The sequence below is a fragment of the Tiliqua scincoides genome, chromosome 8 (genome assembly GCF_035046505.1).
Source record: "Tiliqua scincoides isolate rTilSci1 chromosome 8, rTilSci1.hap2, whole genome shotgun sequence".
NCBI classification, from domain to species: domain Eukaryota; kingdom Metazoa; phylum Chordata; class Lepidosauria; order Squamata; family Scincidae; genus Tiliqua; species Tiliqua scincoides.
The window spans coordinates 9,053,444-9,067,152 of record NC_089828.1 but is presented as its reverse complement, the minus strand read 5'-3'; the positions used below and the strand labels follow the sequence as shown (position 1 = coordinate 9,067,152).

Below are 13,709 nucleotides of genomic sequence, written 5' to 3'. Positions count from 1 at the left end.
AGAATATAAGAAGAGCCCAAAGGCCCACCGAGTCCAGCTTCCTGCATCTCACAGTGGCCCACCAGATGCCTCAGGAAGCACACAAGACAAGAGACCTGCATCCTGGTGCCAGTCCCTCACCCCTGGCCTTCTGCAATTTCTTTGCAGGCAAATTTGCAGGCCAGCTTTTAACCCTGTCAGGGTGCCCTTCTCCCCGCCAGACCCAGACTTACCTTGCAAGGGGGCCAAGGAGACACAAGGGGAAGGCAGATTGGCCAGGTAAGAGGGAGAGCCGCCTGGCTCAGGCAAGTCCGTCCGACAGCCTCCCACATCCCCAGCTTGTGGGGAGAGACCAGCTGACAGGGCACCTCTCCCTGACTGGAGCACCTGGTGTTGGGGAGAAGGTAGGAGGCCAGAAGGACCTGACCCAGTAAGTGGTCAGGGAGGAGGGAGAGACAAGGAAGGTAACACCAGGAAGAGAGGCCCTGGGCAGGGTCCCACTGCTCCCATCCAAACACGAGTCAACTAACACCAGGCCAACACTTCATGACATCTTAGTGGGGCTCCGCAGGAAACCTTTGACACCCCCCCCAAATTAATATCCTGTTCCCCTTTGGAGAAACTTGGTGGGGCCAGAATGCAGGAGACAGCACCCTCTGTTGCGGCCCCCATCTCTTGGGCGAAGAGCGCCCCCCATCCCTGCTTTGCGTTCAGATGGTCCAGCAGGCTCCAGGACCAGCAGCCCCTCCAGGCAGGGCTAGGAAAGACCCTTCCCTGCCTGAGACCTGCAGAGCTCCACTGGCTTGCCAAGAAGCATAGGCCAGGCTGAGTAGGAGCAATGGAAGAGGAGGGTTCAATGCCTGCCGGCAGCTCCCCCTGTGAGATGGAAAAGGTGCAAAAGAGAGCAACCAAAATGATTCCTGGCACCTTCCCTATGAGGAAAGGCTATGGCATTTGGGCTCTTCAGTCTAGAAAAGAGGCGCCTGAGGGGGCACATGATCGAAACATACAAAATCATGCAGGGGATGGACAGAGTGGATAGAGAGATGCTCTTTTCCCTCTCACGTAACACCAGAACCAGGGGACATCCACGAAAGCTGACTGTTGGGAGAGTTAGGACAGACAGAAGAAAATATTTCTTTATCCAGCATGTAATTAGTTTGTGGAACTCCTTGCCACAGGAAGTAGTGATGGCATCTTGCCTGGATGCCTTTAAGAGGGGATTGGACAGATTTCGGGAGGAAAAGTTCATTACGGGCTACAAGTCATAGTAGGCATGAGCAAGCTCTTGGTTTTAGAGGCAGGCTGCCTCTGATTGCCAGATGCAGGGGAGGGCACCGGGACGCAGGTTGTGTCTGTTGTCTTGTGTGCTCCCTGGGGCATTTGGTGGGTTGCTGTGAGATACAGGAAGCTGGACTAGATGGGCCTTTGGCCTGATCCAGCAGGGCTCTTCTTATGTTCTTAGGAGATCCATTCGCTGCTGCCAGCCCCTCCCCCCCCGCCACAGTGCTCCCTCCACCTGACAGCTGGCTTCTGCCACCTAAGAAAGACCCTTTTTCTCCTGGGTCTTTGGTCTCACTGAAGGCTGATCTCGGGGGAGGGTGGTGCTTGCATTTTTTATCCTTGCAATTCGATCTGCTGCTTTGCTCTTCTCAGTGTATTAATTGAGCTGTCACGTCTAATCTTTTTGTGCTTGCTGCTTTTGAGTGGCTTGTGCTCAAACTCAGCAAGGTAGGGTGGAAGCTTTTCAAAGAAAGACTAAATACGGCATAACATTTTCTTGGTTGGTGGGGGTGGGAAGTGCGCTATTCATGTCAAGGTACATCCTGCCTCACACACAACACCCTGGCGACTTCCACAATTTATAAACATAAAAAATATAAACGTATAAAACACACCCCACAATCAGAAAGAGCCCCCCCCCAATGACCTCACCTTTCCTCCATTCCAGCGGGGACAACTCTTTCCAATCAGGCAGCCCAGACTCTTCTCCAATCGCCCTCTATGATTCCACTCAGCCACATGGCGTTGTGGAGCCATCACAAAGAAGACCTTCACGGCATTGTGTGCAACTGTAATTACACCATCACTGGACAGTCTCGGAAGGCCCGGAGAGGAACCCCAGCCCCGGCACAACAGGCCAGACACCCCTCCCTCGCACACTCCGCTCAAGCTGCTGTACTGTGGAAACTTTCTGGATTGTTTTGGACTTTACACCTGCCAAATAATCCCAGAGGCACTGAGTGAGCTACGGACATTTAAACACAGTGTGAAATACAGGCAGTTCTGGTCACTCTCGCCTGTTTACCACAATCAGGAACTGGGAGGTGATGTCAGGTGCACTGAGAAAGAACTCAATCTGCTTTCCCTGCGCATTCAGACTGCCAAGATCATAACTGAAAAAATCTGCAGATTGCTCCATTGTAAGATGTCGTTCCTGTTGGGGCTGCACAGTGGACTGTCCTCTTTTTAAAATCCAGGGCTCTAAGTCACCTTGATTTTCATTTCTGTATAAACAGCCGCACAGCTTTGTTCCCGGAGGAAGGCTGAGCCAAAGTTACAGCACAGAACCACCACCGGCCTCAACTGCAGGAGGAAAAAGAGCATCTCTGAACATGGCAGGTAGGGCAGGGAAGCGTGGAGGAAGCCCCTGCATTTGGGGATGCCAGCTGAAGGCACAGAGGCCCAGTGTGAAAAGAACCTTGTCTTAGCAGAGCACACACAAGTGCGGAAAGGATCTCTGGGAAGGGCCTCCCTCTCTGGGCAAGAGCTGCAAACCAACTGCTGCCTCCGCTCCAGCACGGGCAACCCAGAGAAACATGCTCTTAAACCACAAAATCTATCCATTTCTCAGTGTTATCGGGAGACTGTCTTGCATCAATGTGGAGCAGGGCAGGAATCAGAGCACAAAGTCACCATTCAGGACTGCATCCCACATTGGGCCAGCCTACTCCCCCTGCTCCGTCCTGCCAACTTCCTGGCCAATTTCAAGGCAAGAAACATCTGCTGTCCACAGCTCAGCATTGCCCCTCCCTTCCTGACTTCTTGACCACAGAAGCATCAGCCACAAAGGCCAGCAATGGCTCCTGAAATGGGGGTGGAAACTTTCAAAAAAAGTGCTCCCACCTCCACTGCATCACTGATTGGGGGAGGGGGAGAGACCGAGAAGAGATGCAGCCTCAATGCTGCACTGCTGCAGAACCAGCCCAACAAATTACACCTGGGGCAGGCCAGTAAGAGTCCGCTGCAGCTGCAAAGAAGGACATGCAACGCATATAGGCACTGAAATGGCACACAGTATGAAGCAGACGTGACGGCACCCTACCACCCACTGCACACATGCCCTGTGGTGACGAGACAGAAGCAGCCAGTCCATAAGGGACTGCCAGCTGCTGTTTCCAGGTGGCACTGGAGGATCTCAGGATCTTCTGGCAACCCAACAGGTAGGCATGTTTTTGCTTGCAGCCAGGAGCACATCAAAGCTTCAAGAGGGTTCTCTTGAAAATACCTCTGGAAAATTCTCAACAGTTTTTGTTGAGAACTGACTTTTGGGAAGGAAGGGCAATGAATGTATTATTTACACACACAAAAATTGATACTGATGCAAGAATTCTTGCAAGCAATTTTGGCAAATGGGGGGGCAAGAGTTCAGAAGCGAAATCAGGGTGATTTGGGGGAGGGGTGGGTATACTGCAAGCTTGTGAAGGCAGCTGGTCTTTCTTCAAAGCACTATTTCTTATTTTTCACGTTTTTATACCTCCCTTCCTCCAAGGAGCTCAGGGTGGTGTACATGGTTCCTTCCCTCCTTCTGTCCTCATAACAACCCTGTGAGGCTGAGCTGAGGCTGAGAGAGTGACTGGTCCAAGAAAGTCACCCAGGGAGCTTCGGAGCTGAGTGGGGATTTTTTTCACACCAGGCTTCTGAGACAGTGGAGGCAGAAGTGCTTGAAGGGAATATAAATTACCAAGAGGAGGCCCCATGAGGGCTCCTGTAGAAAGGAGAGTTCAGACCATTTCAGCCTCTGCCGCCACCACAGTTGCCTGCTCTGCGAATCTTCGGGGAGGGGTGCAGTGAGGGTTGAGGGGGCAGCACAATGGGATGGGGTGCAGTGCTGAGTCACACTTCTTGCCAAGCCCCAGCCAATCAGCTGGCTCTTCCCTTGCAGGAACTCCTCTTGTCAATCGTTCACATTACACCCTCTAGGAAAAATAAGGGGATGACGATGATGCAGCTGGGGGCCAAAGAAGGAGCTCCAAATCCCCTTCTTCCAGGGGGTCTTCCAGGGGGTCTTCTTCTGACATCACTTCTTCCAGGGGGTGACAGCAATAACCACAGTGAGGGCAGCAGGCATGTCGGCCAGGCTGAAGGCTTGGCAAGTTCAGGTAGCGGGGAGTGGGGGTGCAAAAGGAAGCAAAAACCAATGGAGGAGGCTTTTTTTTAAACCCAAGAACAGCATGTGGGGGCCATAGCTGGAATCAAAACACCCGACCCCTCTGCAGCCCACCATGTTCCACAGCCCCTTCTTGTTCTTTGCAAAGAAAGCCCCATCACTACCACATCACCCAGCAGGCACATGCTTGGGCCCTCAGCAGAAACCAGCACACCCCCTACCTGCAGGCCACAAGAGGGCAGGTTCCTTTGTTCAATCCAACTACATGTGCGGGAGAGATGCAAAAACAACACTGGCTGACTCCATGGGGAGGGTCATTGCTCAGCAGCCAAGGGGAGAACTGCTTGGTGAGCAGAAGACCCTGGTCTCTCCTCCAAGGGCTCCTGGGCAATAGGACCTGGAAAGACTCCTCAGCTTCCTATCACTGCCTCCAAACTGCTGAACCAGAGCTTGCAGGCCTCCCCTCCTCAGGAATGCCCCTAAAACACCCATCTCCACTCTGGCCAGTGGGGAAGAGCACCAGACTCCATCAAGCCTCACCTGTCCTTCCAGCCCCCTCTCCCTCCCTGCTCAGAGCCATTCCTACCTCAAATGAAAGATTTCTATGCATTAATCTTGAACTTGCAATTGGAAGTTAATGTGGAAAAGAGGCTCTCAGGGCAGGGGCAGGATTACTCTCTCCAGGAAGAAAAATGGCTTTTGATGCCAAGCAGCTCCTCAGAAGGAGGACCGGAACAAGTTCTCAGTGGCAAGAGGCTTGGGCCCAGCCAGGAAACACAGGTCTCGATCAGCACATGAAGCAGACTTCTGTTTCCACCCCACCTGCCTGACTGCCAGAGGTTAGTCTAGCAGCACCAGACAGATGCCCACCTGCAGGCAAGCAAAGTGTGTCTCTCCTCAGGACAAGGAAAACTGGCCTCAGCATACAGTAGTAGTAACTTTATTGTCATTGTGCTACAGCACAAAGAAATTTATGCACCTTTGAGATACAAGCATGAATATATATACAACAATTTCAACAATCACACTCTACACACTCACCCCACATTCTATACAACATGCATCATAATATAAAAACAGTATAACAGACCATAATGCCCAGGAGCATGGTAACAACTATATCACCTTATTCAATGTAATTAGAGCTTGCGTCCTGAGTACACTTCTGTACTGCAGCGAGTCATGGACTCTTTGCTCACAACAGGAGAGGAAACTGAACACTTTCCACATGCGCTGCCTCCGACACATTCTCGGCATCACCTGGCAGGACAAAGTTCCAAACAACACAGTCCTGGAACGTGCTGGAATCCCTAGCATGTATGCACTGCTGAAACAGAGACGCCTGCATTGGCTCAGTCATGTCGTGAGAATGGATGATGGCCGGATCCCAAAGGATCTCCTCTATGGAGAACTTGTGCAAGGAAAGCACCCTACAGGTAGACCACAGCTGCGATACAAGGACATCTGCAAGAGGGATCTGAAGGCCTTAGGAGTGGACCTCAACAGGTGGGAAACCCTGGCCTCTGAGCGGCCCGTTTGGAGGCAGGCTGTGCAGCATGGCCTCTTCCAGTTTGAAGAGACACTTGGCCAACAGACTGAGGCAAAGAGGCAAAGAAGGAAGGCCCATAGCCAGGGAGACAGACCAGGGACAGACTGCACTTGCTCCCAGTGTGGAAGGGATTGTCACTCCCGAATTGGCCTTTTCAGCCACACTAGACGCTGTGCCAGAACCACCTTTCAGAGCGCAACACCATAGTCTTTCGAGACTGAAGGTTGCCAACAAGATATGGCTGTGGGATAAAAACTGTTCAGGAGTCGTGTGGTGCTGCTCTCATAGTTCTGTATCGCCTACCCAAAGGCAACAGTTCAAAGAACTTATGAGCTGGATGGAAGGGCTCTCTCAGAGTACTATGTGACTTCTGCAGACAGCGAGAAGGAAACCAGTGGGCCACAACAGATGTACAGAGGAACGTACAGACATACGGAGGAAACCGGTGGGCCACAATAAGGAAGGAGAGGGAGGCAGAAACAGACTAGGGCAGCCTGCACACCTCAGGCACAAGCACGGCCCTTGCAGCAGCCTGCCCAGCCCTGCCCTTGTTCAGACTCCAGGGCCAAGCCCCACCTCCTGGGAGACTGCCACATTGCCAGCCCTGGCCAGAGGGAGGCTAAGTGGGGAACCTGATAGGGCCTCCACCCTCTTCTGCCTGCCTGCCTTCAAAGGATCAACTCACATAGCCAGGTTGGAGAACACAGGGCCCCGTGTCCCTGCATGTCCCCATTTCCGAACCCTGTCTTCGGTGACCAGCTGGTGGCGGCGGGGTGTGTGTGTCTTGAGGTACCTGTGCTGAGCTTTGAGAACAGCCTCACCAGTGTAAGTGGAAGCGGCACATCAACGCAGACCAGTAATCTGGGTGATTGCTTCACTCGGGACATTGGCTCGGCTGCAATAATGCTTGTACATCACTCTGCAAACTTCCTAATTTGTCTGACAGGTCATTGTCTCCTGGAAGGAAGCACAGCCCATCTTCCACGTTCAAGGCAATTGCCCCTTGCAACGCATGCACCAACAAGGGTCCCCCAAATTCGGGTCCTTCTCTGTGACAGCACCACTGTCCTGACATTCCACGGCATCTCCTTCAGTGCAACCCCCCTCCCCAACAGTGGAAAATCACATGCTCAGGCCAACAGGTGCCCCCGTTCCTTGTGCCATGAAAAGATCTTGAAGCAGCAGCAACAGGGCAGGAGAAGAAACACTTTTCGCAAAGGTGCCTAGAATCCCTTCTGACAAAAAAGACCACAAAGCCATGTCCATTTTCGAAGAGATGCTCCAGCTGCACACAAATACACGCCATGCAGATGTCCAGTTGGATATACATACACTGGGGACAAAGCCTGCCCCGGTGACCCTGTCCTTTCCTCTGTGCACAAAGCATGAGGCCAGGACTTCTGTGAAGGCCGCATCCACCAGGCACTAGGGAGGGCACCCAGAGCCTCCCTGCAGGCTCTGTCGGAATCCTTGCCTCTTCCTTGACGGGCTCCGCTCAACATCACAATCCTCTCCTTCTATCCCCTCATTCATCTCAAGTGACATTCAACCAGGCAACTTCTATGCCAGCCAAGTCATTTGCACAGACACACCAACTGCATCATTTATTTTGAGACCAGATGTTTCACCTTTTGGAGGTGCAGAGAATGGATCCTCTCCTCCTCCAGGTACACCCAAAGTATGTCACATTTGTGAAAACACCACCAAGCACCTCTGTCAACACTGGACTCAACTGATTGGGCACAGAACCCCTCTGCATACCTTGGCTATGGCAGCTAAACCCAACTGTGCGGCTCCAAGCCTCCCCTGGTACAGCAGCCGGCAGCACTAACAAGCCAGAGTTATGGGCCTGCATGTCTGGCCAGTCCAGAAGACTTCCTGCTCTCATTTAATTTCCAATTCCAAGGAGACAGCAACTAACTGAAGCAAAGGGGACAGATTTGCCTCTTAATGAGGTCACACCATATCCTTGCTACTTTTTGGATTTAGGTTTCCTCCCAGGCTGGCCTACTTAAGGCTAAAATAGAATCACAGGGCTGCAAAGGACCCAATGGTCATCTAGAAGAGCCTCCTGAACCCAAAGTGGGATCCACCAAATAATGGAGCACACATATGCACACCCACCCACCCTTCCATAGGCTGACATATGCCACTTCTATGATGTGCCCCCGCCACACAAAATGCTTTGTTCTACTTTTGATTGTTCACATGTATGTAGTTGCATGCAAAAATTTTCCTACATGGTAACAGCTTCAAGGTTGTTGAGAGAAACTCTCTCTACAATTTCTCCAGGCCAGGTTTAAAGTGAAGACCTGAGAACCTTCTTGAACTCTTGTCAGGCTCACTGGTCCAAAGCCTTGGAGATGAAGCTACAAGCCATCTTTGATGATGCACGACAGAGAGAGATGAAGAGAGGCTCACAGCCAGAAAGGGCTCAACTGGAGGGGTGGGGGACTAGATGCGACCTGTCTTGCTTCACTCACCCCAGGGAAACCTGAACTGGGAAGGTATGCTGGCTATGAATCCATTTTGGATTAAATGAAATGGAAGCCTTCACTCACCCCAGATCACTGTCTCATGTCTCTCTTACCAGTTACAGGAACAAAACTACATGCTGAAAAGCCAAATTTTAGCCACATCAAATTTTTTTTAAAAAGACATGAATCTGAATATCAAAGTCCAAGATGTATAGGAACCACAGTTCATTTAATTCTGAAAATACCAAGTCATTAATCTACCTGGCACTGCTCTAGGAGACCCTGCAAGGCACAGAAACAGAAAGCTCCATCTAGCACACAGGCGGCTCTCATGCAAAAAGCAGTATGCAAGCCTCCAAAGGTGCCAAGCCTCCCACAGCCCCAGAGGAACCCTGCAGTGTCTCCCCCTGAAGTCTGGGAGGCATCAGTCTCCTGCAGTCCCACAGCCCACACCCAAAATTTCAAAATAAGATGTTCAGGTATAAGTGAACCAAAGAGCAAGCAACAGCTTAATGTTCCTTCCACATACAGCAGGATTTCCAGCAGCCAGATGCAAGTCGATACTGCTGCTGATTCTCTCTGCACCGAAGGCAGCAGTTGAGACCAGTTAGCTCTGAAGTCTGCAAAACCAGCCAGCCCTTTCTAGAAGAGCCCCACTGACAACTGCATCCTGCACCCACACCAAACCACCACAATGCCCTTTAAGAGATCTCTCCCCTTTGCCATTTAGGGAAGTCCCAAAGGAAGCTTGCCAACATCATCAGGCTGGGTGCCCTGAACGGCAGGCTGAAGTTCCAAGTTCCAAGATCTCTGAGAGTTCAGGTGCCAATTACACAGGCTTACACACAGTTTGTTTTCTTGAAAGTTAGACCTATACTTGGATATATTTGGGAATCCATGGCTTCCTCAAGAGGAAGCTGCTCGAATCAGCATATAAGATGGCTATGCCGTAATACCAAAACTAGAGCCAATTGGGCAAAACAGATGCCATATTTGGATTCAGCACCCCAAAAATATCCTAAATTCATTCAACACTGTAGACATGAAAGACCATTTGGCAGCCCAGGAGGCTCTCAGAGTGAACCCTGGTGCCCGGCTTGTCAAGAGCACAGTCAATGCTCAGAGTAACCCCTCTGTGCACCTGAACTGCTGCTGGTCTTTTGTTTTTTTAATCTTTGCTTTTCATGGGATATTTTTAAGGCAGTTCTATGGTTTTTAGGATATTTTAATGTTTATATTTTTATGATATCTATAAGCCACTTTGAACACCTGTCAGAGAGATAGAGCAGGGTATAAATGTGTAAATAAATATACAAACTCGCTAGCCCTTGGAGGACTGAGCTTGCAAGTACATTTGCTCCGACAAAAAAAGGCCAACACAGGTCAGTAAGTAGAATGGCGACGTCAGATCACAAATCTGCAACAATGAAGCTGGGGGCAAGCCCATCATCAGCGACACTTACTCACAACTAAGGGAACATTTGGGGGTATTAATAACCAGGTCAAGGAAGACTATGGGACAAGCTCCCCCATCCCGCAACTGGATTCAGAACATCCAACTGATTCTCCAGACGAGCACAGAAAATAGTTCAGAGCTCCAAATGGAAGAATCCAGATGCTAGAAGATGTAATCCTGTAGAGAGGAGCGATCAGGGCTGGAGCACCTCCCTTATGAGGAAGGAAGGTTACAGCATTTGGGGCTCTTCAGTCTAGAAAGAAGCCATCTGGGGAGGGGGCAGGATTGAGACACATACAATTATACATGGGGTGGACCGGGAGGGAAGCTCTTTTCCTTCTTGCACAACACCAGAACCAGGGGACATCCACGAAAATTGACTGGTGGAAAAATCAGAATAGGCAAACGGAAATATTTCTTTACCCAGCATGCAATTAACCTTTGGAACTCCTTGCCACCGGAAGTGGTGATGGCATCTAGCCTAGATGCCTTTAAAAGGGGATTGGACAGATTTATGGGGGGGGGGGAGTTCATATTCAGGTTAAAAATCATGATGACTATATGTAACCTCCACTCTTAGAGGTGGCCCATCTCTGAATACCAGGTGCAAAGGAGTGGCAAACAGGGTGCTGGTATTCTGTGGTCTTGAGTGCTCCCTGAGGCATCTAGGCCACTGTGAGATGCAGGCAGCTGGACTAGATGGGCCCTGGGCCTGATCCAGCCAGGTGCTTCTGATGTTCTTGATTATGTAGTTGACAGCATGCTAGGGGTTTCTCAACACTTCCCCCTGCAAATGCCAAATCTTACCTAGCAAGGCAGCCCTATAGGAGGGATTGAGGCACTTGAGGGCACCATACGCCCCCCCCCGGCCCTTGCATTGGCACCAGGCTATTGTAGCACTTTAGGTACCAAAGGAAGGTGGAGAGACAGACCAACCCAGTCACTAGCAAGCAAGTTCAGAGGGAGGCCGCGAAGCTTCACCCAAAAATTCTCCTCCAGATCAGACTGCAGTCCAATCCAGAGAAGACCCCTTGCCTCCGACTCTGAGCTGGGAAATCAATGAGTTTGACAACATCATCAGAAGGACTCCCACACCAGTGGGGCTGCCACATGAACTTGGTTTGTCTCATCACTGCCGACTCAGGGAAGCTGTGGCTGCAGCTCACCATTCTGACCAATCTTGCCAGAGGCGCAGCTCAGGAGGGAAGCCACCTGCAGCTGAACGCAGCTGATGGCACCGTGTGCCATGGCCGTCCTCTGTTCAGAGGGACCCCCTCCCCCCACACGCCTGAGGCTGACGCAAGCCGCACATTTAATTCTCTGGCATGGGCAGAAGCCCCACATTCTAGTGGGGGGCAGGTTGGCAGGCAGATGCTGCAGGAGGGGGCAGGCCCAGCCTAGACAAAGGCCAGCACCTGCATGCTGCATGCAGCCAGGAGTGGAGGCAGGGAGAGGCAGGCTGGCAGGGGCTGCCCATCTGGCCCTCGCCCCTTCTTTGTTCTCAAGTCCTGCCTCTGAGCTGCTGGGGGAGGGGAACCAAGGGGGGCTTCTGTCTTCCTGCAGCAGGGAAGTGGAACAGGCAGCCCGAAGGGAAGCCGCGCGGGAGGCAGACCGGCCCATTGGGCTGCAGGGCCGGGGAGGGGGACCCCTGGGGGTCAGGCCCCACGTGCTCCCCGGCAGGCAGCCTGTCACGGCAGGATCCCCGCGGCTCGGAGCCGCTGCACACACAGTGGAAGGAGCGCCAGAGGGGACGGCGCTGGGCAGCGGCACTCCTGCCCCCCGGGGGGCGCACAGTTCGGGACGGAGAAGCAAGAGGCCTGTGCGGCCCGCGGCAGCCGCAGCGAGGAGAAGTCCCGGGCGGGCGCGCCGGTCCGGAGCGCGGGGGTCCGAGCCGCTGCCACGCTGCAGCCAAGGGCCGAGGCGCTCCACCCGCCTCGCCGCTGCGACCCAGGAAAGCCGGTCCCTCCTTCGGCTTCCTAGCTCAGTGCCAGGGCAGGGCAGGGCGACGCTAGGGCGGGCGCCCCCAGCCCAGCCCCCGACCTGCCCGGCCTCTGCGCCCGTCCGCCCACCGAGCAGCAGCGCCCGCCGCCGGACCGCGCGAGGCCCCCTCCTGGGCGAAGGCGGCCCGGACGGAGAGGCGCGGGCGGACCGGAGGGTCGCCGCCTCCCCGCCTGTGCCGCCGCTCCCGGCCTGGCCCCTCCAGGAAGCTTCGCGAGTCCCTGCGGGCGGGACGCACCGCAAAGACCCCGACCCCGCAGCAGCGCCCGGGGAGCCTCCCTCGCGCCGAAGGGTGACCTTCAGAGGGCCGCCTGCGCGCCTCCCGGAGGGCTCAGAAAGCCTTACTCGGGCTGAGCACCAGCCGGGCCGGAGGCACCCAAGCCCCGGCCTCCCCCCGCCCCAGGCGCCCAGCAGGGCAGCCTCGTCGCGCTCGGGGGCGTCACGCCCACCGCCGCTCTGCCCACCATCCGCAGCGCAGCCGCGGTGGTCCTGGGGGCGGGAGGGGGGCGGGAGGGGCCCCGTGCTCCTCGGAGGGCCGGCGGAGGAGAGGCAGCGGGACACGCCCCCGGCGCTTCTCCGGCTGCGGGCGCCCTGTTCCGAGGACCACTTGGACGCCACGCGGGAGCCTCCCCGAGCCGTGGCGGGAAGGGAGCGCGCCCGGAGTGAGTCCCACACTCGCCCCGCGCAGCCTTGGTCCCTGCTCGGCAGAGGCAGCTGCCCCCGTCGGTACCGCTACCCAGACCCCGCGAAGACGAGGACGGGCTGGGTCCGCTCGGGGGCTGCCTGCAGGTCTGCCGAGAGCACCCGCGCGAGGAGCCGGCAGGCCGGGGGCGAGGCTGGGCGCCCGGGTCGGTCTCAGCCCCCCGCGGGCCGCGCGAAGCGAGGAAGAAGCGAGTGCCCAGGACAGCCACAGCCCCGCAGCCGCGGGCGGGAGAGCCTCGCCCGTGCCCTGCCCGCCGCAGCCAAGGTCGGGGCTCCGCGGGTGCCAGTCCCCGAGCAGAGACTCCGCGCGGACCCGGCTGCGGCTCGCCCTGGCGGGAGACGCTTCTCGTCCTCGGGTGCGGAGAGCGGCTGATCCCGGAGCCGCCGCGAGCCCGGCGCCCCCGCCGCGTCGCAGCCAGCAGGCGCTCCCCGCCGCCGTCCCCCCGCCTGCCGAGCCGAGTCGGGCCCGGCCGCGCAGCGCTCCGCTCCGGCACACGATGGGCGCCGCAGAGCCTCCGCCCGCCCGCCCGCGGGCGCGCCCACCTGGAGCGTGCAGGAGTACTCGCTGTCGTCGAGCAGGCGGACGGTGCAGCTGAACTCGCGCTCCAGGCTCCTGCTGCTGCCGCTCATCAGCCGGCTCAGCATCTTGCCGCAGCCGCAGCGCGGGCCCCGCAGGCGTCCGGCGCTCCCGGCGGCCCTTCACATGGCGCGGCGGGCGGTGGAGGTGCAGAAGGACGCGCTGCCGCCGCCGGGCTCCGTCCGCGGAGAGCGACGCGCCGCCCCTCCGCCGCCGAGCCAGGCCCGCCGCCGCTCCCGCGGAGGCCAATCCGGCCCGGCGCCGCCCCTGACGGGCTTCGGCGCCAGCCAGCCAGCCAGCCGGCCCAAGCGCCGCCCCTCGCGCGGGGGGCCTCTCGCAGCCGCGCAGGTGCCGGCAAGCGGCGCCCGCAGCCGGGACCCCCGCGGCGCTCGCCCGCCGCCCTGCGCAGCTGGGGGCTGCCCCTGCCGGGCCGGCGGCGGCGAGACAAAGGGCGGCGGGCCCGGCCTGGCCGCGCAGCGCTTTCCGGGGAGCGAGCGAGACTCAGGAGCCCTGGAAGGCTGCAACGGCCCCAGCCCAGGTGCTGTCTCCTGGGCAGGGACACTTCCCTGGGGCTGCAATCT

General features: G+C 55.9%; 1 protein-coding gene across 3 annotated transcripts in view; it reads right to left on the bottom strand.

Annotated features, from left to right (window-relative positions):
• The window catches only part of FRMD5 (FERM domain containing 5), an 85,732-nt gene extending 72,496 nt beyond the window's left edge, over positions 1-13,236 (bottom strand). For all 3 annotated transcript variants that reach the window (XM_066635562.1, XM_066635560.1, XM_066635561.1), the window contains exon 1: positions 13,095-13,236. In XM_066635562.1, coding sequence (XP_066491659.1) covers positions 13,095-13,196 — 102 coding nt within the window. In that variant the 5' untranslated portion in view covers positions 13,197-13,236. The remainder of the gene's footprint in view (positions 1-13,094) is intronic.
• Between the last annotated feature and the right edge of the window lie 473 nt (positions 13,237-13,709).